Raw genomic sequence first — 22308 nt, 5'->3', positions numbered from 1 at the left:
ATACAAATTTGCCTGGCTTCACCTTCCAGCCATTTGTTCTTGTTAGGCTTTTCCTGCAGGATTAAAGAGCCCATATTTTTCAGCTGTGAAAGTGTGCTGAGCGCACCCGGGCACCTCTCAGCCCTCGTGGGCATGAGCAGATTGGGCTCTGCAGATTCCCTTCTGGGATATTTTTTTACCTCCAGCCCCGGTATCATAGCTGTGCCTGTGGTGTTTTCTGCTCTATCTCCAGTTTCTCGTATTTAAAATGCTTATTTAACCACATCAGTGAGTGGCAACAAGCGCTGGCTGCAGCTGGATCGACCAGCTCTGTCCCAGCTCCATCCCAGCATCGACAGTGAACAATGCCACAAGTCCCTGGATCCTTCCTTGGATGAAGTACCTTCTGTTTTATGTACCTCCCATGCAATTTTTAAGGACTTTTGTGATATTTAATTACCAGTGGTATGAGATATTCAGCCTGTCCCCTCAAACGCGGTTAGTATTGGTATTTTTGTCTGTGAAAATGTTCCATTTTAGAAAGCTATTTTTAAGAGAGAAAAAGGCAAAAAGCCTTTAAAAGAAATTATCTTGCTTTATAAATGTCACTGGGGTACAAACAGCTCAGCACAATTTAGGGTGGCCAACTGGTGTGAGAGCAAAGACATCCTCAGAGAAATTAGGGAAAAAGCATCCGACAGCCTGAAAAACTGCCATGCAAAGCCCCTCCAGATAATCCAGATAAGCGAGCACATTTGTAAAACCCATGTTTCCCTAGGGAGGATTCCAGAGAGGATAACACTGAAATCTTTGCCAGGACTGCTGGGACACAGGGGTTCATGGGAAGGGCAGGGTGTCATTTTCGGGGTACTGCAGGGTCTGTCCTGCTCTGGGACTCCAGGATCTGAGACAGGCACAGGTCTCCAGTGCCTGAGTCACTGTGGATGGTATGGGAAGGGACAGTTTTACGTAAGAAATCTGCAAAATGCCAAACAGGCAGGAGATAACAGAGTGGACACGCGACTTACGGGTGGGGAGTGAGATGCTCTAGGATAAGGACCTGGGATGGTGTTAGAAGCTTACCTGGCATGAGCTTCAATGCCTAAAAAATGCAGCAGAGGTCAGAAACCTCAGTGACCAAAGCTGAAAAATTGTTTGTGTCAATTTTATTATACCCAACAGATGTGAGAAAAGAGAAGAGGGAGTCAGGTTTTGGCCATCGGGGACGTGGCTCATGTCACAGCACACCCACAGCTGGTGTGAGGATTCTTGGACAAACCCTTCTGGACATGACTCCCATTTCTTCGAGTCTGTACCACATAGGTTTTGCTGACTGCAAGTAGAGGACGTGTATTTTGTGCTAGAAAACTTCCGTATGGTTTTGAAAGGCTGTCATGATATTGCATTGCTATATAGGTGTTTATTCTGTTCCTGTGCCTGGGTTTGGATGCAGGTTCAAGCTTCTGGGCTTGGGGATAGTGGCCAGGGATGCCAGGATCCACCCTTTGGTGGCATGGGGGTTCAGTGGGTCAGTTCTTGCAGGTCTTCAGGCAGATGAGATGCCAAGGGGTGGCTGTGCAAGGCACGGGCTCCTCTCTGCTGATGGATAGGGCCATATCATCTCGCCGTCCCTCAGGCTGGGGACACTGTGATGGACAGGACTCGGGTGACTCCCAGATGGCCAAATCCAGACCCGGGGACACCAGCTGTGCCAAGCCCCCGAGGGTCCAGGGCCACAGGGACTCCAGTGCCTGTCCCTTTCTCAGCCTCACCGTTGTTCTGCTCTTTCCTCTGCTCACATCAGACTGATGGAATTTCTTGCCTCCCTGACCTTTCTCACCCCCTATCCCCAGAGCCTTCTCACCTCCTCCTCTGGCTTCTGCCCTGAATTACAAGTCCAGCCACCCCTTGAGTTCAAAATAGTTCCTTCCCCGCTGGCACAAGCTCCAGGACCAGCGACATGGAAGAATGTGCTCACCCCTCACTCTGAGCCCCGTGTCTGGCTCCACGCACCCCATCTCAAACCCTGGGACAGCCCAGGGGGGGTTAACATTTCCAGTCAGCTATTTATGTCCATCTCTGACCACACACTGCTTGCATTGAAACCTGTGAGTGCCACAGTGCAGGGATGCACACCAGTACCAGGGATACACACCAGTACTGGGGATACACACCAGTAATGGGGATGCACACCAGTAATGGGGATGCACACCAGTACTGGGGATACACACCAGTACTGGGGATGCACACCAGTACTGGGGACATACACACCAGTACTGGGGATATGCACCAGCAGTGGGGAGTGTGTGGGCTTTCATTTGGGTCTCCTAAGCCAGTGTGCCCAGCTCTCCCTGTCCATCCCACTGCAGACAAGCATCAGGAGTCTCATCATCATCATGGCGAGGCTTCGCGAACGAAGATTTGGGAAGGCTCTATCCACATTTGCTACAGGCACGATCAGGAGTCTCAAAGTGAGCAGGAAACACGACCATTTTACGTCTCTATTTTCTCACCCGTAGTTTTGAGAGGGAACATCTTTTTGCCGTTTGGCTTTTGATGTGCCTTTTTTTTTTTTTTTTTTTTTTTCTCTCTTCTGGGAAATAAAAAAACCCCTGCCCTATAATTTCAAGGTTTCTAGCTTTAGAAATACTTTATTCAGGGTGTTTTGTTTTGTTTCATTTTTTACATTATTTCACAACACCTCAGCCCTACCGCAGGTTATGCTCTTGCGCTGCACATTATCTCACATGATATCATGCAGGGGCTGGAAGGATCAGGTTGATAATTTTATTTTTAAAACCTGAACTGCAGCTTTTTATTAGCACTGATTGAACAAACAAGCTTTCTTCCTACATCAAAGTATCTCCTGCTCTGGGTATAGTGAAAAGGGGTGACCCTCTGGGCAGTCCTTATGGGCATTACCACTCCTGATGCATTACAAAACGATATAAAATTAAATACAGAAAGTTCACAGCAACAATCTGGAGGTCTGAGAAGAAATCCTGAAATGGGAATTAGGGCATGGCCAAAAAGCAGCACTGCTTTCGTTTGAAAATGTTTCTTTTTAGCTTGTTTTGGGTTTTCTTGGGGGGGGAGGTGTTTTGTTTGTTTGATTGTTTCTGGTTTATTTTTTTTTTTCTGGTTGGTTGTTTTTTTTTTGGTTTGGTTTGGTTTGGTTTTTGGGGGGAGGGGTTGTTGTTGTTTTTTTTTTTTCCCCAGCCTGATTCTGGCATTTCCAGTAGTGTGGAAATCCTGCATTTGGTGACATTTTTTTTTTTAGATCTACCCACATTGCTTTTCTAAACTCCTTCTCTGGGCAGCCGAGGCCGGTGGGTGCTGAGGTGAGCACCATCCCTGCTGTGTCCTTAGTCTGTGCAGCCTTGTGGATGAGCAGCTGCTGGACAAATCCCACCTGGATCCAGTCTTTGGTCTGGCAGAGCAGCACCCCACTGCTGCAGTGCTGACCCAGGTTTGTGGGGAACATCCCCTGTGCACAGCTCCCAGATGGGGAGAGCTGACCTACCCCCCGGGCTTGCTGCTCCTCCCTCTGAGCCCCAGTGCTTGGCCTCCCGTGTTGGGGAATAAATGGTTATTTTTCATTCCTTAAAGATAAATATTGTCCCAGGGATCAGGAAGCTGAAAGTGAAGCTTCCCGTCCTTTCCTCCTGCCATGTTCCAAGGCCAGTAAGACACAGCTTTGTGTCTCAGCTTTGCCTCACAAGTTGGAAAGGTCGTGGCTGGCTATTCAGCAGGCTCTTGGATTAAACGGTGGGACACAAATAGCTGACCCAGCCCGGCCCCATCTGCCCCTTCAAAGTCCTGCCCGATCTTACAGGAAATGAATGCCACTGGCTCTCCTTCCCCTTCTCTCAGGGAGCCTTCCCTGTCCCTTTCCCATACCCTGACTTTTTCCTGCTGTGGATAACCCTCCCTGTGTTGTCCCCCCCTGGAATGGGGCTGGTGTGGGGTGTGCAGACCCGCTTGGGGCCGCAGAGCTGAGCCTGCTAGTCTTTGGGCAGCGGGGAGCAGGAGTGCCAAACCGCGCTGATAAGAGTTTAATTATCGATGCAAAAGGCGTTGTTGCATGGGGGGGAGCCTGGCTGTGGATCTTGGGAGGCCTTTGAAGTTGTGATGGAGAGGAACTGAAGCCCAAGGGAACAGGGCTGCTCCCACTGACCCTTCCTCCCCACGCCTGCGCTACAAAGCCCCTGCCTAGGAGGGAGACGGTGGAGTAATTAGAGGAAGGACTGCAGTGGGTTAACAATTAGTGAGGGTGCTCAGAGCTCTCTTTGGTCCCCCACTGCTCTTCCAGAGGCTGGGGCTCAGCACATCCCCCAGCGTGTCAGCCCCAGACTTGTTTCACCACCCCACCATGCGCCCCTGGGTGGGCTGAAGATCCACGTGCTCCCTTAGATACCATGAGCCCATTTCTGAGCCTAGGACACTTGGATGTGAGACCCCGAGGTGCTGATGCATCTGTTTGTAGGGATGTAATACATCCCTGCAGGAGCTGTGGCCACCAGTGCAAGTGCTGGGAAGGATATCTGAGCACTCACTCTTTATAGATGATATAGGTATAAATATAGATATTGATATAGATATAAATGATACAGATATAAACATAGATATAAGATATAGGTGTAGATATATAACAAGAGATAGATGGCTCCAGGAAAAACTCACGTCCTTTGGATGCTAGTCCCTGCTTCAGCTTCCTCTCTCATCCCAAGCGGTGTTTGGGATTTGGTAGATATGGGTATGGATGCAAATATAGGTACAGATCCAAAAGTAGAGGTAGAAATACAATATGCATATGCATCATATACAGATCCATACACTTTGACTCCTGTCTAATCTGTGGCTATGAGGCTGCAACGTGCACTACTCACACCCCATTACAACTTTATGCAGCAAGAGGGTCTGCCTTACGTGAGGCTCCGTCTCCAGTCCCCAGTTGGTGCTGGGAAGCAAACCTGCTCGCTCCTAGGTGCTTCCATTTGAAAGGGCAATCAGGCTTGACAGCTTTTCCACCAGGGCGAGAATTTCCCCTGACACCTCCTGGTGTTTTGGCTCAATACGCCGAGGCAAGGCCAAGGCACAGAATAGGGGAACGACAAAATGGTGCTCAGGAAAACAAAATGGAGCTCGCAGTTTGAGACTGATACGTGCAGACAGTCCATAACATCAAACAGAATCGCCCAGCTGTAGGAGAGAGAGGTCTCCCAAACCGGCACATTTTCTGGGGGAAAAAAAAAAGAAAAGTTTCAGCTGAAAGGGGTCCTTTGTGGGGGTCTCGCTCGCCCTCCGGCAGCGAGGGCGGGCTCTGAGTGTCGCCCCTGGAGAAGCGGCGCAGCCGGGAGATCACCTGCGAGGGGCCGGACGGGCACTTGTCGCATGGTCCCCTCCAGAGCTGGGCTGCAGCCCGGTCTGTAACAGGTTGGGTTTTGGGAGACTGTTGGTCTGCCTGTATCCGAGCACAGCACGTCGCAGCGCTGCTGGATGGCCACTTGTATCCACGGACGTGTGTGCTGTACCGGGAGCTAACGCAAGAGCTCTCGCACACGCGATGCCTTTCTGTTTGTACAGAGCCTGCCACAGTGGGCTTAATGCACAGGGCTCCCGTGCACTTGGCTGGACTGCTTGTGAGAGAGTAAAAGAAATAGCTTATCCCTCTTCCTGCAAAGGGGCATGAGGAATCTGACCACGGATGCAAGATGGTGGGCACCAAAGCACCCACAAGGAGACGACGGCTCCATCTCTGTGGGACTGGGTGAAAACGATGGGGTCAGCATGTGGGTGTGGCAAGGAGGCTCCAGCTTGCACACACCGCTGTGCAGACAAGTCTGGGGGACACCCCACTATGTGGTCTCAACATCATTCCTCTCAACATGATGCTCCCACTGGATCCCGGTCCATGCAGGCTCCTCGTGCTGCCTGGGGAGCAGTGGGAGGCACCCACATCCACTGTGGAGCATCTCAGCGTGGGAAAGAGGGTGTGGAGACCACGGTGGGGGGGTAGAGAGGGTCTGTGAAAACTGCCCCCTCCCTGCAACCTGCCTGCTGAGGGTCACCAGGACCGTGCTCCTGCACTGCGAGCAGGGAAACTCCCAAACCTGGGCTCCTGCTGGGCGAATTACCCAGGGAAAATAGGCAGAAAATCTTCAGATTAACAATAACAAATAAAAATGGATTTGAGATCTTCGAGGTAATTACTCCATACTGAGGGCAAGGGGCCTCCTTAGCAGTGGGAGCAGTGCCGTGCAGGGAGTAGAGGGGCTCAGCCTGCTGTTGGGCCAATGGAGCCACACAAGAAACCCTGGAAATTCTTTCAAATTGTTCTGCTAACATTAATAAATGCCTCAAAAGCTCCTAATCTGCTCTGTCAGAAGCATGACGTACGGGTGTTTCACAGCCAGCTCACGTCTCTGCTCCTCTCTCCCCCCCTCTCCTTCCCTGCCTGGTAATAGTAAATGAAAGTGGCACCCGTTCCTCGGGCTGCAGGGACCAGCCTCACGCTGAGCTCGGGCTCTGCCAGGGCTGGAGCTGCTGTCCTTACGTGCCCCGTCCCCGCTGAGACAAAGCTGGGCCTTGCACCAAGACCAGTGTCCCTCCAGAGCCCAGGGACCAGCCCAGACCTGGTGCTGCAGAGGGATGCTGTGACAAGGTGCCTTGAGGTCCAGTTTGAAGCTGCTCAAGGGTGAGGAAAGGCAGCCAGCATGGATGCAGCACCTTACTGGGTGGCTGCAGGACAAGGAGCAACGGGGAAAGTTGGAGGCACTGGGGGCCCTGTGGGAGCCTGGTGCTGTTGAGGGGTGATGAGGCATCAGGGTGCTGGTGCCCACTGCACTCACTCCCAAGGGTCAGGGCACCCTCTCCCAAGCCTCCATCCCTCTGAATCTGCACTGTGGAGCTGGGGCTTGGGCTCCTTCCTCAGGTGCTGAGCAAGTCAGGGGGTTATCAGGCATTGGCAAGGCTCTCCTCTGCCTGGTGCTGTGGGATCTGGGTGTGGGGCTCGGATGACTCTGAGTCAGCAGGGCCATGGCATCCTGCTTTCCCCCACTGCTGACACTGCACAGGTTTCCACAGGAAGCTCCTGAGCACATTCAAAGCCGTCCTCACTTCTCCCCCCCCCAAGCTGCTCTCCTCTTGCAGTTTGCCTGTGGCTCCTCGTTAAGCTGGGCTCCCAGTGGTGGCAGGGATTTGGAAGGTTTGGCTTTGATGGACCTCTCCAGTGGGGTGTCAGCCAGGACCATGGGGGGTCACTTTGTGCTGGAGCCAGGCACTGCAGTGTGCAATTACAGCAGCTGCTGGAGCACAGACTTCAAACCAGGGATGCTGGGAGAGAGCTGAGCCTAAAGGGCTTCCAGAGGAGAAGTGTCCAACCGAGGAACGATGCTCCAGTTGCATCAGTGTTGGCCCAAGGTGGGAATGGTTGACAACCTGGTGTTGGAAGTTTGTTTCCACAAACAGGAATTGCTTTGCATTCCCTCTGACCTGCTGTTTCCAGCCCACTCTCCTCCAAAAGGTCGCACTGCTCTGTTGCAGAGCCTGGACTCAACTCTGTCCTGATCAACCAGCTCCACTTGTTGCCATCCCCTCATCCATGCCTTCCTCACGTCCAGCCAGGCAGTCCCTGCCAGCAGATTGATGATGGTGGTGGGGGGAACATTCAAGCGTCATGTGTGGAGGGGGTTCTTGGTGCCTTGGCTCCTCACCCCTTGGAGATGGGGACAAAGCTTTCTAACACAGCCTTTTGCTCCTGTGTTTTCCAGTGAACTTGCTAGACACGTCAACAATCCCGGGGGACTGGGGCTGGATGACTTATCCCTCACATGGGGTAAGTATGAAGCGGCTGTTGGCACAGAGGGAACTCAGTGGGACAGGTCACTGTGGGTCCCTGTGGCAGGGGGTCAGGGGATGGACAGGGAATGGACATTTCAGCCCCAGGTCAGTGCTTACGGGACAAAGAGACAAAGTCTCTTGGGAAAATGCCAGCCTAAAAGACTAGCAGTGGGAAGCAGCTGTTTTGGAAATGCCATTTAACCCTCCATGTCCTCTGCTAGGGACCAGATTGTCACCAGGTCCTGAGTTTTGAGGGGACTCAAGAGGTGGGACTCATGCTAAGAAGCATCTCATTCCTTGCTGCATCAGAGGGAACAGCCATAAAACAACTGGGAAGCTCCCAACTGCCTGTAATCAGAGAAATTTCTGTGGGAACTGGACAGAGGGGTCAGGGGGCCTCCCCTGCAGATGGTTCCTGATGGGGAATGGGGATGCAGACACAAAGCCCTGTGGCGTGGCCGGGAGGGATGTCGGGGTGGTGACCCCCACGGGAGCCTGCTGGATCCTCTCCCTGTGCCCCCTTCACTTGCCAGACTTTTCTGCTGCAGCAGCTTTCTGGAAATAGAGTTCCAGATGTCAGAGTGACCTGGCTGGAAGGATTTTTCTCATTCATTTAGAGAACAGAAACAATCCCATAAATACCCACAGGACCTACTGCAAGGCACAGTGGGGCTTGCTGCAGGCACAAAACGTGCAAAATTGGGGTGCCTACCTGGCTGTTGCTACTGTTTTGATTTTTCATGTCCATTCTTTTTCATCCTTTCTCTGAACTAAACGGTCCTAATCTTTTCAATTCCACCTCCCACAGAAATCTTCCCAGGCCTCTAATAATTTTCATTGATCTGTTGCTTGAGACTTTCAGTCCCTGCGCTGCTTGAGCAGGAGTGATCAGAACGGTGAATTCATAATAATACCAATGATCAGATTTCTATCAGACTTTATCGTATATGTAAATATATTAAATTGTTAACTCAGCTCTAATTTTAGCAGTTAGCTGTTGCAAATGAGTGTCCTGGGAATGTAATAGATTGAGAGGTACAAGGTCAGAGGGGACCGCGGAACTAATGTGATGTGATCTCCTGCATAAATACAGGCCTTCAGGCCTGTCAGTTCATTCAGCTCTCAGAGCAGCCCAGCTTTTAGGAAAAAACATCCTTGGCTGCAAAATTGCCAGTGCTGGTAAATACTCCAGGTCCTGTGGTGATGCTGTTAACAGGCCCCTGTTAAAAACCCATCGCTATGAGGGTGTGCCTGGCTTTGTCTCCAGCCACCAGACTTTCCTCTGCCACTGCCTGCATGAGGCAGATATTGTCCTCTTCATGGTCATCCGTAGGCTGCCCTTGGTTGTGTGGATCTCTGTCCTGTCACTACTCAGCTGTCATCTCATTTCAGCCCTGCTGCCAAAACCTGGCACCCCGGAGGAGCTCAACACACCTTCAGGGAGTCAGGGACCAGGGCTTCCTCTGCTCCCCTGGGAAGGAGAACTTTTCTGGGATTTTCTGTGAGTCAGGGATGTTTTCCTCTGTCCACATCCAGTGCTCTGCCTTTCATCGCTCCCTAGGCAATTCCTCCTCACAGTCAGATCCTCTGCCACTCACAGACTGCCCAAGGCTCTCCTTTTGGATCCTCTTCCATGAGTCCAGCCCTCCTGATGCCTCTGTGACCCCATCTCCAGGCCCATTGCTTGCTGTCCTGCAGGTGGGACCCATCACATCACCGAGGGGACTTGGGTGAAGATGAATCCACCTGAGCTGGTTGTTCTGGGCATGGCCTTGCACTCCCAAGGCAGACAAAGGATTGAGCCCAAAGGAGCCTCATTCTCACCACATCAGGGACTTCCACGGGTGGTTAAGGTGCAGCATCCTGTACTGCACATTCACAAATCCAGGGGATGACTCCAGGGTCCCAACTCATTTGAGCTGTCAGGTGTCATGCACTGGATGACCACAGGGTGCTGGGGCTGTGTCTCAGGACAGTCCTCTACAGCAGGTGCCCAGCAGCCCTTCACCAGCAGCTCCCGAACACTAATACATCTAAAGTCTCCATCTTATTAGTGATGTTTGCTAAAAATATACAATAATAATAAATAATAAATATAATAAATAATAAAAAGGGTGCAGGATTTCCTCACAGTGTATCTGTGCCATCCACAGACAGACACAGCATCCTCCTGCCAAGGGAGAGCATTGCTGACCCTGTCTCCCTAGCTGAAGTCATGTTTGTTTTGCTTTACCCACATCTCCATTTTCCCCCAGGGCCACCACATGGGTGACACTGGGAGGTGGGTAGCTCTGCCTGGGTCTTTGCAGGGCACTAAGCAGCACAGAGCCTTGGTCCCCAGCCTGAGGAGCCTCAGGAAGGGACTTGTGTCTGCTAGCTCACTGCCTAGTGCCCTACAGCTTTCTTTTCCAGCACCTGCACGTTCTGTCCCACCTCTCTGGGTCTCCTGGGGATGCCAGAGGAAAGGCAGCAGCCTCAGAGGTTTCCTCCTCTGGACTGGTTGATCCCAGAGCTGCCCACACAGTCAGGGCAACAGCCCAAAGCATCAGCACTGCAAAACTGGAAGGGTGCCACCCACAAAGTCCTGATGTTTTCATCCCAGCTGTGGGCAAAGTGAACCTGCCTCACTGGGAGGTTGTTTCCCTTCTTGGTTTGCTGTGGACCAGCAAGAGTGGAGGAGCAGGGGCTGGGAGCAGTGGGCACGGTGAGAGTCAGCAGAGCTGTGGGCCCTGGGCAGTGTCAGGCCATCAGGGAGCCACGCCTGGCCTGTTTTGACATTTTCTCTTGCCAGACAATTAACTGAGGGGTAATTGGCTGTAATTGCTGCTCAGGGGTTTAATCGCAGCCCCCCCTCACCTCCACCCTGGAGACACGTGCAGGAAGCGGAAGGGTCACCGGGAGCGGCCCTGTCCCGCAGGCTGCGGCTCCTCTCAATTAGAACTTCAAAGGTCTCCCAGGAGCTTTTCAGCTCGCTCCTTTCCCAGAACAATTCCCTTTGCATTGAAAATTAAACTCTTATCAGCGCCCGTCAAAGAGGCTGCCCCTTCCCCTCCCACACCTCCCCCTATCCCAGTTCTCCCCAGCAAAATGCCCCAGTGCCCCAGTGCCTTTCTCTCCCCTCTCCTTGCTCGGCACATGACCCTCTGGATCAGAGGGGGCCTGATGGGCCCCTTTGCAAATTGCTTTCCTACTGACTAATTAAAATGCTGATGAGATAAGTCAACATATTATTAATAATTATTGTATCATCTACTTTGATTTACAAAGTCAAACAGGAAATGATTTTGTTCAGACACAGGGTATCTAAGGAGCTTGAGTGATGCCTTGCAGAAGCTTATTGGAACAGGAGCACCTTGAGTGCTGGAGAAAGGCCCCCCATGCTGCCTGTGACCTCCCATCAGCACCTCCATGCTCTGGCCCCACAACAGCCCCCTCACTGCAAGGGCTGGTGGGCATCTGCCACCCAGGCAGCTGCCTCTACACCTATCACAGAATCATGGAATGTCCTGAGCTGGAAGGGACCCACAAGGGTCATCGAGTCCAGCTCCCAGCCCTGCACAGTTCCCAGCAATCCCACCTGGCATATTCCATGTTGGCTTTGTTGGTGGAAGCACCAGGAAAGACCTTCAGAGGAGGTTTGCAGCTCCCCATCTCTGCCCCTTCCGCTCCTCCTAAAGGGATGTATCCTGAGGCCCCTGGGCACAATTAGCCAAGAATGCTCCTCCCTCACCCTACAGTGCTCAGGGAGAAAACTGTTAGAGAGGCACTAGATTTGCTGAAACACCCAGCTGAGAGCACAGATGAGCCTGTAGGATTGTTTCCCAGCAGTGTTTGGGCATCAGGGATGGGGATTTCACGATGCTGTAAATGTCCCGGGACTGAGCTGTTTGCAGAGCAAAGCCTATGCACCAGGGGACTTCTTTTGCCTGGCTATGGTCCTGCAGCCAACAACCAGTTCATGGCTTGGATGCACCTTGTCTGTCACAGAGCTTGGGGACCCTTTGCCCCAAGCCCACCCTGTAAAACACTGGCCCCCAGTCCAAGCTGCTCCGTGTCCTTGGCACTTCAACTCCCTTCAGGGTCATTTCTTTCTCCTCAGAGCACCAAGAGATGTTGGGGCTCTCCCATCTGCCAAGGCCATGTCTCTGCCCGCCCTCACTTTGATGTCCTTGTTGCATTTCTTGTGTTTCTCTTCCAAGCTGAAGCCTCTGCCTGGATCCAGGAATATCAGCAAGTTACGGCTCAAGCTGCGGTGAAATTAATTTTCTTTGAAAAAAAAAAAAAAGATGGGTTGGAAGGGAACATTGGAAAATAAAGATTTAAACTAGTAATTGAGATAAAAGCTCATCTCCCAGTGCTTGTTCAGTAAATGCTGGGTTATTGCTAATTCCCCAGATGCTGGTCACTACCAGGAGTTAATCACCTGCAGTGAAGCTCAGGGTAGTTAACTGCCTGACAAATCCCTCCTTAGCCACAGCAGTGACTGATTTCATGGGGATTATCTCCATTAAGGCTTCCCATCTGATGATTTATAGCTGCAATAACATCCTTCTCTTTTTTTTGTCTCCCAGTAACAGTGGTGTGAGGGACCTGGCAGCTCCTGGGGAAGTGTTGTGGTTCACTGGGAAGGAAAGTGCTGGATGTCTCAGTGGCCACAAAAGCATTGCTATGCCAGGCAGACCTGGCATCCCTCCTGGAAGCTGTCCCAGGACTAGGGAGACCTTGTCCCTTGGCACTGCAAGGATGGTGGGAGGCTGAGCTGCTGCTCCAGGGGGACACAGTCCATCCTCCACTCCTCCTCCTTCTCCTCGGCCGTGCCACACAGGCCCTAGGAGACTTCTAAGACCTTGCTCAGCTGCCCACATATCTGGTGTTTGCATCTTTTGCCTTTCATAATCTGGCAATTTTTTTTACAACCGGTGTTGACTTTAATTTAAACTATTAGGCAAAAGCCCCGAGTGCAGATGCAATCATGTTTCCCCCCCCCCAGGGCACATGTGCTCACCATGTTAATTATGATGTCCTCATTTCCGTCTCACTGGGGGATCTTATCGCAGTGGATGGGCCGAGCTCAGCTTTGGTTAATAAAACCACTTCAACCCCTCAGCTGGTGATGCTGGGGGTGTGCACAGGGCCTGCACTCCTCATCCAGTGGCACCCAGAGCCACAGACACCTCTCCCTGCCCATGGAGCCTGTAACTGAGGTGAAACAGGAAAACCCCTCCAGTCACGGGGATTCCTGAAGCAGGTCCCTCCATCCCCCGGTTGGTATCTAAAAAGGCCTACAGGAAGGCTGTAGAAGGACTTTCAGCAAGGTCAGGCAGTGATAGGGTAAGGGAGAATGGCTTTAAGATGAAGGAGGGTAGATTTGGATTGGATATTAGGAAGAAATTCCTCCTTGTGAGAGTGCTGAGGCCCTGGCAGAGGTTGCCCAGAGAAGCTGTGGCTACCCCATCCCTGGAAGTGTCCAAGGCCAGGTTGGACAGGGCTTGGAGCACTGTGGTCTAGTGGAAGGTGTCCCTGCCCATGGCAGGGGGGTGGAACAAAATGGTCCCTTCCAACCCAAACCATTCTGGGATTCTATGATTCCAAATACCCTGCAGGTCCTGGGATCTGCAGAGAGATCTCAGATGAGACCTCACTTGCCTTGTGACATGCTGGGAAGATGCACCTGTGGCACCCAAGCCACGAGTTCAGGTGACCTGCCTGCCCCTGTCCGCTTCCACCGGTCATAGAGCACTTTCCCTGCAGGGCAGGTGTGGTGTTTTGGGCTGGTCTCAGACTGGGATCCCAAGGCACTGCCTACAACCCCGGGACAGAACTGACAGTGCAGCCCCTGTGCAGAAAAGCACCACGTTTGAAAGAGTGATGGTGCAAATGCAAACTCTCCAGGTTCACCCCAGGGGTGGAGATGGGGCTGATGCCGACTGCTGCCCGTGCTCGGAGGTGGGCATTTATATCTCCCTGTTCTGCTGGCTCTGGCAGTGCCACGAGGGTGTGGGGACACTGCAGTCACGAGCTGCATCTCCTATGCCAGATTTGGGAGAGAAGTGAATGTCTGGAGACGCAAAGCAACCACACGAGCTGGAGCCAAAGCGTTTTGGTGCACACAATAACCTCATCTTTCCCTTGCTGGACGCTCCTGGAGAGCCCTGGCCCCACAGGCATCGCCGAGGGGAGCTGGCTGTGCATCGGGAGGGTAATCCCTGCTCACCCCCCCAGCTCTGCCCTCTCCCCGCGTGTCTCCTCCCATGCTCGGCTCTGCCTCACTTCCCCCGGGGAAACTCAGCAGGGAAAAGACAGGAAGCAGATGTTGTGTTAATTTGTGCTCGATTAATTTCGACAGCGACTTCCACACCCTCGGAAGAGCCTCAGCGTGTGCACAGGCGGGTGTGGGAGCAGAGAGAGGCAGAGGGGCTGTGCCGTGCCTGGCTCTGCCCACACTCCTGAGCACCACTGTACACTCTGGGCAAGCAGCAGGGGAGTGTCCTGGGTGTCACAGCACCTTCTACAGGCTCATCTCTGTGGCTGGAGAAGCTGAGGGGTGCTGCCCTCACCCCTCCAGCCAAGCACACCGGTAGCCTGGCCCCTTTCCATGTTGTCTACCTGAGCTCAGTGATCCCCAGACAAACCTGGGCATTTCTGGAATTCAGAAGACAAGTTTTTTTAAAATGAACCAGAAACATTTTTCTCCTCTGGCAGTGGCTTGACTTTCACCCCCTTTGCAGGCATATTTCCCTTGGAATGAGTTTCCATGTTAGTTTGCACCTGGAGCTACTGCCTGTTCCAGGTAACTTTTAAGCTCTTTAGGAGCTGAGAGCAGAGTTTTCTCCTAAATGCATGATGCTGGGGAAGTTTTGAAGATGTACCTCACCAAAATGACTGCTCTGATCACTCTCACACGAGCAGAAGGCACCACACCACCTCCCCAGGAGCTGCAGGTCAAGGAGGTCGAATGAGGAAGGACATTCCCATCTGAGAGGGGAGAAGGGAGTGGGTTGTCTTACAGGTCTCACTGATACATCTTTCCAGTATCTCACACGCTCTGGAGGTGTGCTGCCCTCCCCTAGCTGTGTCCTGTCCCTGCAGTGCTGGTGGCCACACAACAAGGCTGGCAGGTGCCTGTCCCAGTGGATCTGCATCCTGGTCAGCTCCCACAGTCACTGGGGTGAAGGCTTCGGGCTCACTGTCTCTGAGCTGAGCATCCTTCTCTCAGGACTGCTGTTGGTTTTGTATCTGTAATGAAACACGGGTCACCACTTGCATAAGAAAACACCAGTTTTGCCCTGTCAGGGCAAGCCTGGCAGTTTATTTTAATGTGCTTGTAATGCTGCTTAAAAGACTTGTTTTCCTGCTCTGTGCAGGCATGGTTGGAGCTTTCCTTGACTCCCCGTTCCCCCCAGACAGCTGGGTACACATGGTGCCGAGGTGGGGGCTGCTCCCTGCCAGCTCCCAGGCAGAGCCAGGACCCCAGGATGGTGCAGGCAGGGGGGTGCTGATGTTGGCGTGAGGAGAGGGGCGATGATTTGAAAGGCAGAGGAGCAATTGCTGCAGCAGTGCCAGTATCTTCCCCAGCTTCTGCAGCAGTGCATCTGGGGCTGCCCCTCACAGCTGGACTTGGGCACGAGAGTGGAGCTCAGGCATCTTCAAAGCCTGTTTCCAAGTCCAGGGAAAAGTCAGAAGGTTTGAAGTTCTCCTCTGCTCTTCCACCTCCTCCCCTTTTCCCATAACAATTCAAGAGTCCCAGACCCATCCATGGGGGTGTGATCAGAGTGCTTGGTTTGGGCAGGAATGTGAGCTGAAGAGGTGGTGGGCGAGAAGGGAAGGTCTGTGAGTCCTGGTGAGGGGTTGCTGAGGTTCGAGAGGGAGACCTGAGGCAAGAGTGAGCCCCCCAAAGTGTCCTGTAGCCTACAATATCTAAGTTCTACTTGTCCCTCAGCTATGGAATTCATTTGTATTCAAAATATCACTACTTCTCATTTCTCATAAGTTAAACCCTTTAGCATCCCTCCCTCGTGTGACACCCATGTCACTGTCCCTCTAAACTCACCCAGACCACCCTTCATTGCAATCCTGCTTGCTGCAACATGCTTCTGCCAGCATCTCCTCCCCAGACTCCCCCTGCTGCCACTGCAACATGGAATTTTCACCCCAGAGCTGTCAAGCCACGAACCTTTGTGTTCCCAGAGCCAGTCCCCATCCAGCCTCTCAGCTGGGTTGAGCACTGTGGGTTCACACCGAGGAGCCACGCTGGCATCACCTTGTGGGGAAGAAGAGGGCTCTGAGCCCCCACGGGCCCCTGTTTCTTGCTGGAAGTCCTGTGTTCACTGCATGCTTCCCCTTCACCCTGTGCTACCCACCCTGACACTCCTTCTCCAGATGGAAAGCACCCAGTCGAGTTTGTGCATGGACAGTGCATGAGCCAGAGGAGACCCAGGTGAGCACCACACAGGTGGTTCCTGCTGCTGCCAATGATGGGCTGAGCACCAAGAAAAGGGACTCACAGACATGATCTAGAGGGTTTGGAGCCCTCCCAGGCACATGCTGCCATCAGCCTCTGCCAGCACATCAACCTCACGCAAGCGTTCCCAGACGGGAATAAACAGGGTGCACCTCACGCAGAGCTGCAGCAGGGTGGGCTGGGAGTCACTGCCCAAATCAGTGCTGGTTAAATGCTGCTCCTCCTCGTTTCCCTTTGCCTTGTGGCAGCAAGGCCTGACCTCCCAGCCAGGCACAGGAGCAGAGGGAGTTCATCCTGGGGTGGGAGACGGCAGACTTGTGCATGCTCTGTGCTCAGCCGGTGGCTGGGGACATCCGGAATGACCTGTTCTCTCTCTGTCCCACAGTGGGATTCGATCAATGAAATGGATGAGTTTTTCAGCCCCATCCACACCTACCAGGTCTGTAATGTCATGACCCCCAACCAGAACAACTGGCTCCGGACCAACTGGGTTCAGCGGGACGGTGCGCGGCGGGTCTACGCGGAGATCAAATTCACGCTGAGGGACTGCAACAGCATGCCAGGTGTGCTGGGCACCTGCAAGGAGACCTTCAATCTCTACTACATGGAGTCCGACCGGGACCTGGGCACCAGCACCCGGGAGAGCCAGTTCATGAAGATCGACACGATCGCAGCGGACGAGAGCTTCACCAACGTGGACCTGGGGGTGCGGCGCCTGAAGCTGAACACAGAGGTGCGGGGCGTGGGGCCACTGAGCAAGAGGGGCTTCTACCTGGCCTTCCAGGACATCGGGGCATGCATTGCCATCGTCTCGGTGCGGGTGTACTACAAGAAGTGCCCGGCTACAGTGAGGAACTTGGCATCCTTCTCTGAGGCCGTGACTGGGGCGGACTCGTCCTCGTTGGTGGAAGTGCGGGGAGAGTGCGTGGGCCACTCGGAGGAGAGGGACACCCCCAAGATGTACTGCAGCGCCGAGGGAGAGTGGTTGGTGCCCATCGGGAAGTGCGTGTGCAGTGCTGGCTACGAAGAGCAGCGGGATTCCTGCATGGGTGAGTCTCCCTGCTTCTTGCCTGCCAGTGCCTGCAAGGGGAGGGATGGCCGCGAGGGGCTCCTGCCTCTTCGGAGAAGGGCTGAGGACAGATGCCTTTTCACAAAAACTGGCACAGCCAGCCTCTTGTGGAGGCCCAGGGCTGCCCAAGCCTTTGCTGGCCGGCTTCACGCTTCCCAAATGTGTTGTTTGGCCTCTCCAAAACACCCCCACCGCTGGCAGGGGTTTGAAAGGGAGGGAAACAAAAAAAGAAAAACATCGAGCTTTCATGAAACAAGGTCACTGTGTCCATCCCTCACCCTCCCGGGGCTGCTGCCGAGCCCCACGTCCGGGGGTGTGGGGAGCTTTCCCGGGGGGCCCTCTGGGCAGGCTGTGAGCTGCCGACTGTACAAACTGCGATAAGGAAGTGGGGTGACCAGCAGCAGGCGTGCGGGATGTGTGTGTACAGAGCTCCCCGGGAGAGCCCTGCGCACGGATTTGTTTGCGCTCGGTTCCTTCCTGGGACGTGGAGAGGGGGAGCAGCACAAATATGAGTGCGGGGGCTTTTGTTTGAGCTCCGTGGAAATGTCAGGTGGAGGATTTGTCTTAGGGAGACTTGACTCAAGGTTAGGACGTCCGGCACCGGGCTGGAATAGACCCAAGGGCTGCTGGGACTGGCGCTGGCTCCCGCAGGTCCCCGGCTACATAGAGTGGGAAGGATGGGCAGAATAAATGCTTCTATCCCAAACTCTTCCTGTCTGCGACCATTGATTTGAGAGTTATCCTGGGGTAGATAGGACAGGGTCTTCCATCATGTTAAAGAGTGGGTGCAAGGTGTGTGTGGGGCCAGGCACGTGCCACTGTGGGAGGGGACACCAGCAAGGGCCTCCTGAAGGGCTGGGTCCAGCTCCACCACTGCAAAGATCTGTGAGATGGTTCAGAAGGACCAAACACCCAGTCCCTGTATTCCCCTCCAGCAGTCCTGTATTGCAGTCTCTGCCCCAGGAGATCCCAAAGCCAGGAGGCTGAGGGAATCTGTGGCACTGGTGCTGCCTCATTTTCCTGTGATTCCTCAGACAGGTTTGCTCTCTCCTGGAAGCAAAGCTGTGGGAGAGCTGCCGTGCCCTCCTGCCCTTTTCTAGTGGGATTGCTCCTACCATAAGCATGGCACAGGAGGAAGTGTGGTCCAACATGTGCTCCCAGGTGGCCCTTCTGCATGGAGATGGACCCAGACCCAGCAAAACTCTCCAAGGCTTGTGGCATCAGAAACCGGACGGAAATGTCACTGGATTTTCTCTGACCTCAGTGTCATCTTCCTCTCCTGCTTTCCCTGTCACATTTTTCCAGCTCCCAGCACAGTTTGATGACCCAGCATCAAGTGAGCAGGGGCAGCACCTCCTTGCCCACATCCCCTTTGGTGGGTGGGTGTGGAGCAAGAGTACATACCTTTACACAGGAAAGCAAACAGATGCAAATCTCTGATCTTGTGCCTGATTAGGGCAGAGTTCACTTTTCAGGCTGAAAAAATGCCTTCCTGGAGTGATTTATAACACCAGCGGATCTGTTGGAGTTGGAAATTAGCCGTTTTAATTGTCAGGAGGACAAAAGCAGGATTCCAGCCGCTGTCGCCCCAGCAATTTTTCATTCTCGGCCACAGGGATGAGATGATATAAATCACTCCTAGTGGCCCTAATAATCTTTCTATAAATATCAGGGAAATTCATTTTTTTGCTTGGGCGGGGGGGCAGGGGGATGTGTGGAAATTAGAGAGAAGATACTTTGCCTCTATGGCAGTGTTTAAAATGTGATTCCAAATTAATTTCCTTCTGCCTTTCACAGCCAGACACCTTATCTGTCAAAGCTAAAGATGTTTGAACAGTGGAGGTTTCTCCCTCTCCTCTTTAATGTTCATTTTTCTAAGGACCTGCCAGAGTGATGGAGGACAGCTCAGGAAACCAGACCAAAGCCAGAGCTGTTCCCAGCCCTTCAGAGGAGAAGGAAGGTTGTGCCACAGAGCTGGGAAGGACAGGGTGAGGTGCCACATGGTGAATATGTGCAGGAACACTGGGAAATTCTCTGTCTCTCATCCCCTTTACAGAGTCATAGAGTCACAGTCTGGTTTGGGTTGGAAGGAACCTTAAAGCTCATCTCTTTCCACCCCCATGCCATGGGCAGGGACACCTTCCACTAGACCAGGTTGCTTCAAGCCCTGTCCAACCTGGCCTTGGACACTTCCAGGGATGGGTCTTTGCTGTCATCCATCACATTGGATACCCCTTTTCTGGGAGCAGGAGGGTGATGTTTGGGATCTCTGACTTCTGCACCCGTCTCAGTGGGATCCACACGTCTCACCTTGTTTTGATGTCTTAACATTTGCCATAAGGATGTGAGGGGTAGTTTCCATGGGATCGAGGGGGGCAGATCTCAGCCCCGGGACACTGGGATCAGGACGACCTGAGGATGCCAGCTGGCTTGGCATCAGATGTGACCCCCTTCTCCAGCTGTGAATGGGCACGTGTGCTGCAGTGCCTTACTGGGCAGAAACCAGGTTTGAGCAGGAATTCCCACAGCTCCTGATGGCATCCTGGGGTCTGCCAGCTCCTAAAATTCCCATCAGTTTAGCCCCACAGCACCTTCTGCCACGGCCACCACAAGGATGAAATCCCTCCTGGGACAGCACAGCCCTGCTGCCTCACTTGTTTTTCCCTTGGTTTTCAAGGTTCTGAAGGACTTTGCTTCCCTCACCCCATCACCCACAGCCTCAGAGTCGTTGCTCTTTCCTCCTTGAAGTGCATCGGTCCACACACGACACATTAACATCTCTTACACACAGCAAATAGCAACTGCTCTGCCTAAACAGCAGAATAAGCAAGAGCAGGAGAGAAAAGGATCTGTCCCAGCAATTTATCAGATAAGGAGGCAATCAGCATAATTCACCTTATTGACATGCAGCTGCTGTGCAGGACAAATAAGAGATCCATTTCAATAAGGTCAGTGCAATTAGAGAGATGGGAAAGGGGAGCTTGTTAACCCTGGTTTTGCTTCTGTGGGAAGGGAAGGACCTGTAACCCACCTCCTCAAAGGCTGAAGGCTGAGACATGTGTACCATGTCCAGGCTGAGGGCTGAGACATCTGTACCATGTCCAGTGGGTGGATGGATGGAGAGGTGGATGGGAAGCTCAGGCAGGTGAAGACAGTGGCTCTTCAACCACATCCCTCTTACCACGTCCTCTTTGGGAGGGCTCCTGAGCCACCAAGACCTTGTGTGATGGTCCTTGGTGGATGGATCTTGGTAAAGCCACGGTCCTTGCATGAGGGTCCACCTTTTGGGACCCCGAATTATTCCTTGGGCTGCATCTCTCACCAGTTATCAGTGAGCAAAACTTAAAACTGAGCTAAAATCTGTTCAGCTGATCCCAGGTTGTCCATGCACAGAGAGTCAGTTTGGAGCATCAGTGGCAGTGCCAGGGCTACAGATCACAGTGCTGCTGTCTGGGAGCTGACACAAACCCATCCAGCATCCAGCCATGGAGACCTCCAGGAGCACAGGATCTCCCAGGAAGCATTTTCTTTAATGAAGAAATGGAAAAGGGTAAAACAGAGGGACAGGTCCTCTTCCCTGTTGTGAGAGCAGGTGGATGAGCCTTTGGCAGAATTTCCAAAGAACATCTTTGTGGTATATCCATGGCTTTCACAAGTGGTTCTGCTTTCCCTCTGCTGTGCTCGGGGCCTTCAGCCTGCCTGTTGCCTTTGGATGGAAAACAGGGATGGGGGAGCAGCACCTGAGCAAGTCCTAATTCCTGCTCCATCAGCCCATTTGCACATGAGGATGGGTGCCTGTAGCCACCAAACAGGGGTCTGCTGTGTGTGGCTGAATGAGGATCTGGCCCTGGTTTAGACTTTACCCAGCTCTGCTTCAGCCAAGAAATGGCCTTTGTCCTCTGGACAAAGAGGGAGAAGAGAGGGAGGCTGCCACTGCTCTTCCCCTCCAGCTCCCAAACTGAAGGAGAAGTGGGAATAGGGGAAGGACTGCTGGGCTTTCTCCTGCCTCCTGTGGGACACGGCTGGTGGAAATGGATCTGGAGAGTCTGGTTAGCAATCTGGAAGCCAGTTAATTTTTTCCAGTTGGTGGGATTCATGCTGATGAACCAATCAGCAGATTTAATGTACCTTAAACCTTCCTTGTGGGCAACTTTAATCGAGCAATTAAAGAACCACGGCATTGCTAATTAAGAGGAGAAAATACCCAGCTTGGTAATTATGTGCTTGTGAATACAGTTTTGCATCCATGGACATTTATGAAGGAAGTCAGTCCTGCAGCTGGTGGGGCAAGGGGGAAGCAGAGCTTAAAGCTCATCCAATTCCCTCCCCTGGCCATGGGCAGAGACACTTTCCACTAGCCCAAGTTCCTCCAAGCCCTGTCCAACCTGGTCTTGGACACTTCCAGGGATGGGGCAGCAACAGCTTCTCTGGGCAACCTGGGCCAGGGCCTCCCCACCCTCACAGGGAACAACTTCTTCCTAATATCTCATCTAAACCTACTCTCTTCCCTTTTTTCATTAGGAAAGACTTCTTCACCTAGAGGCTTATAGAGCCCTGGGATGGGATCCTTGGATTCACACTTGCCTCATACCAGGACCTCCAGCACACAGTCACAGCCCTGGCTGCTGGTCTGTTTGGATCCCAGGGGTGCTGGGCTGTGTGTGTGGCTAATTCAGCCCAGTAAGGAGGCTGGAGAAGGCAGGGGGCAGGACAAGGTGATCCCAGTATCTCCAGCACACTCACTCTCTCCTCTAAAATCCAGTGGCTAATTGCAATGACTGGGAAAACAAACCAAAGCAGCATCCCAGCACCTAAACCTATTTATTTAGTGTTCTGGTAAGGAACAAACAAACAGGACAGAGCTGTATCCCACCAACACAACAACACAGGTTTTGTCCCTGGCTGAATATTTTATTGTTTGCCACTTTTCCTCTGAGTTTTCTGTGTCTTTCTGCTG

At 52.8% G+C, this 22308-nt stretch overlaps 1 protein-coding gene across 1 annotated transcript in view; it reads left to right on the top strand.

Moving 5' to 3' along the window:
* Positions 1–22308, top strand: part of LOC108505740 (ephrin type-A receptor 8-like) — a 50005-nt gene that overhangs the window by 4945 nt on the left and 22752 nt on the right. The window contains exons 2-3 of the mRNA XM_017832023.1: positions 7752–7816; positions 16668–17331. Of these exons, the coding sequence (XP_017687512.1) occupies positions 7752–7816; positions 16668–17331 (729 nt within the window). The remainder of the gene's footprint in view (positions 1–7751; positions 7817–16667; positions 17332–22308) is intronic.

Source organism: Lepidothrix coronata, unplaced genomic scaffold (genome assembly GCF_001604755.1).
Source record: "Lepidothrix coronata isolate B3197 unplaced genomic scaffold, Lepidothrix_coronata-1.0 Scaffold198, whole genome shotgun sequence".
Classification (NCBI taxonomy): Eukaryota; Metazoa; Chordata; class Aves; order Passeriformes; family Pipridae; genus Lepidothrix; species Lepidothrix coronata.
This window is presented reverse-complemented; position numbering and strand designations above follow the sequence as displayed.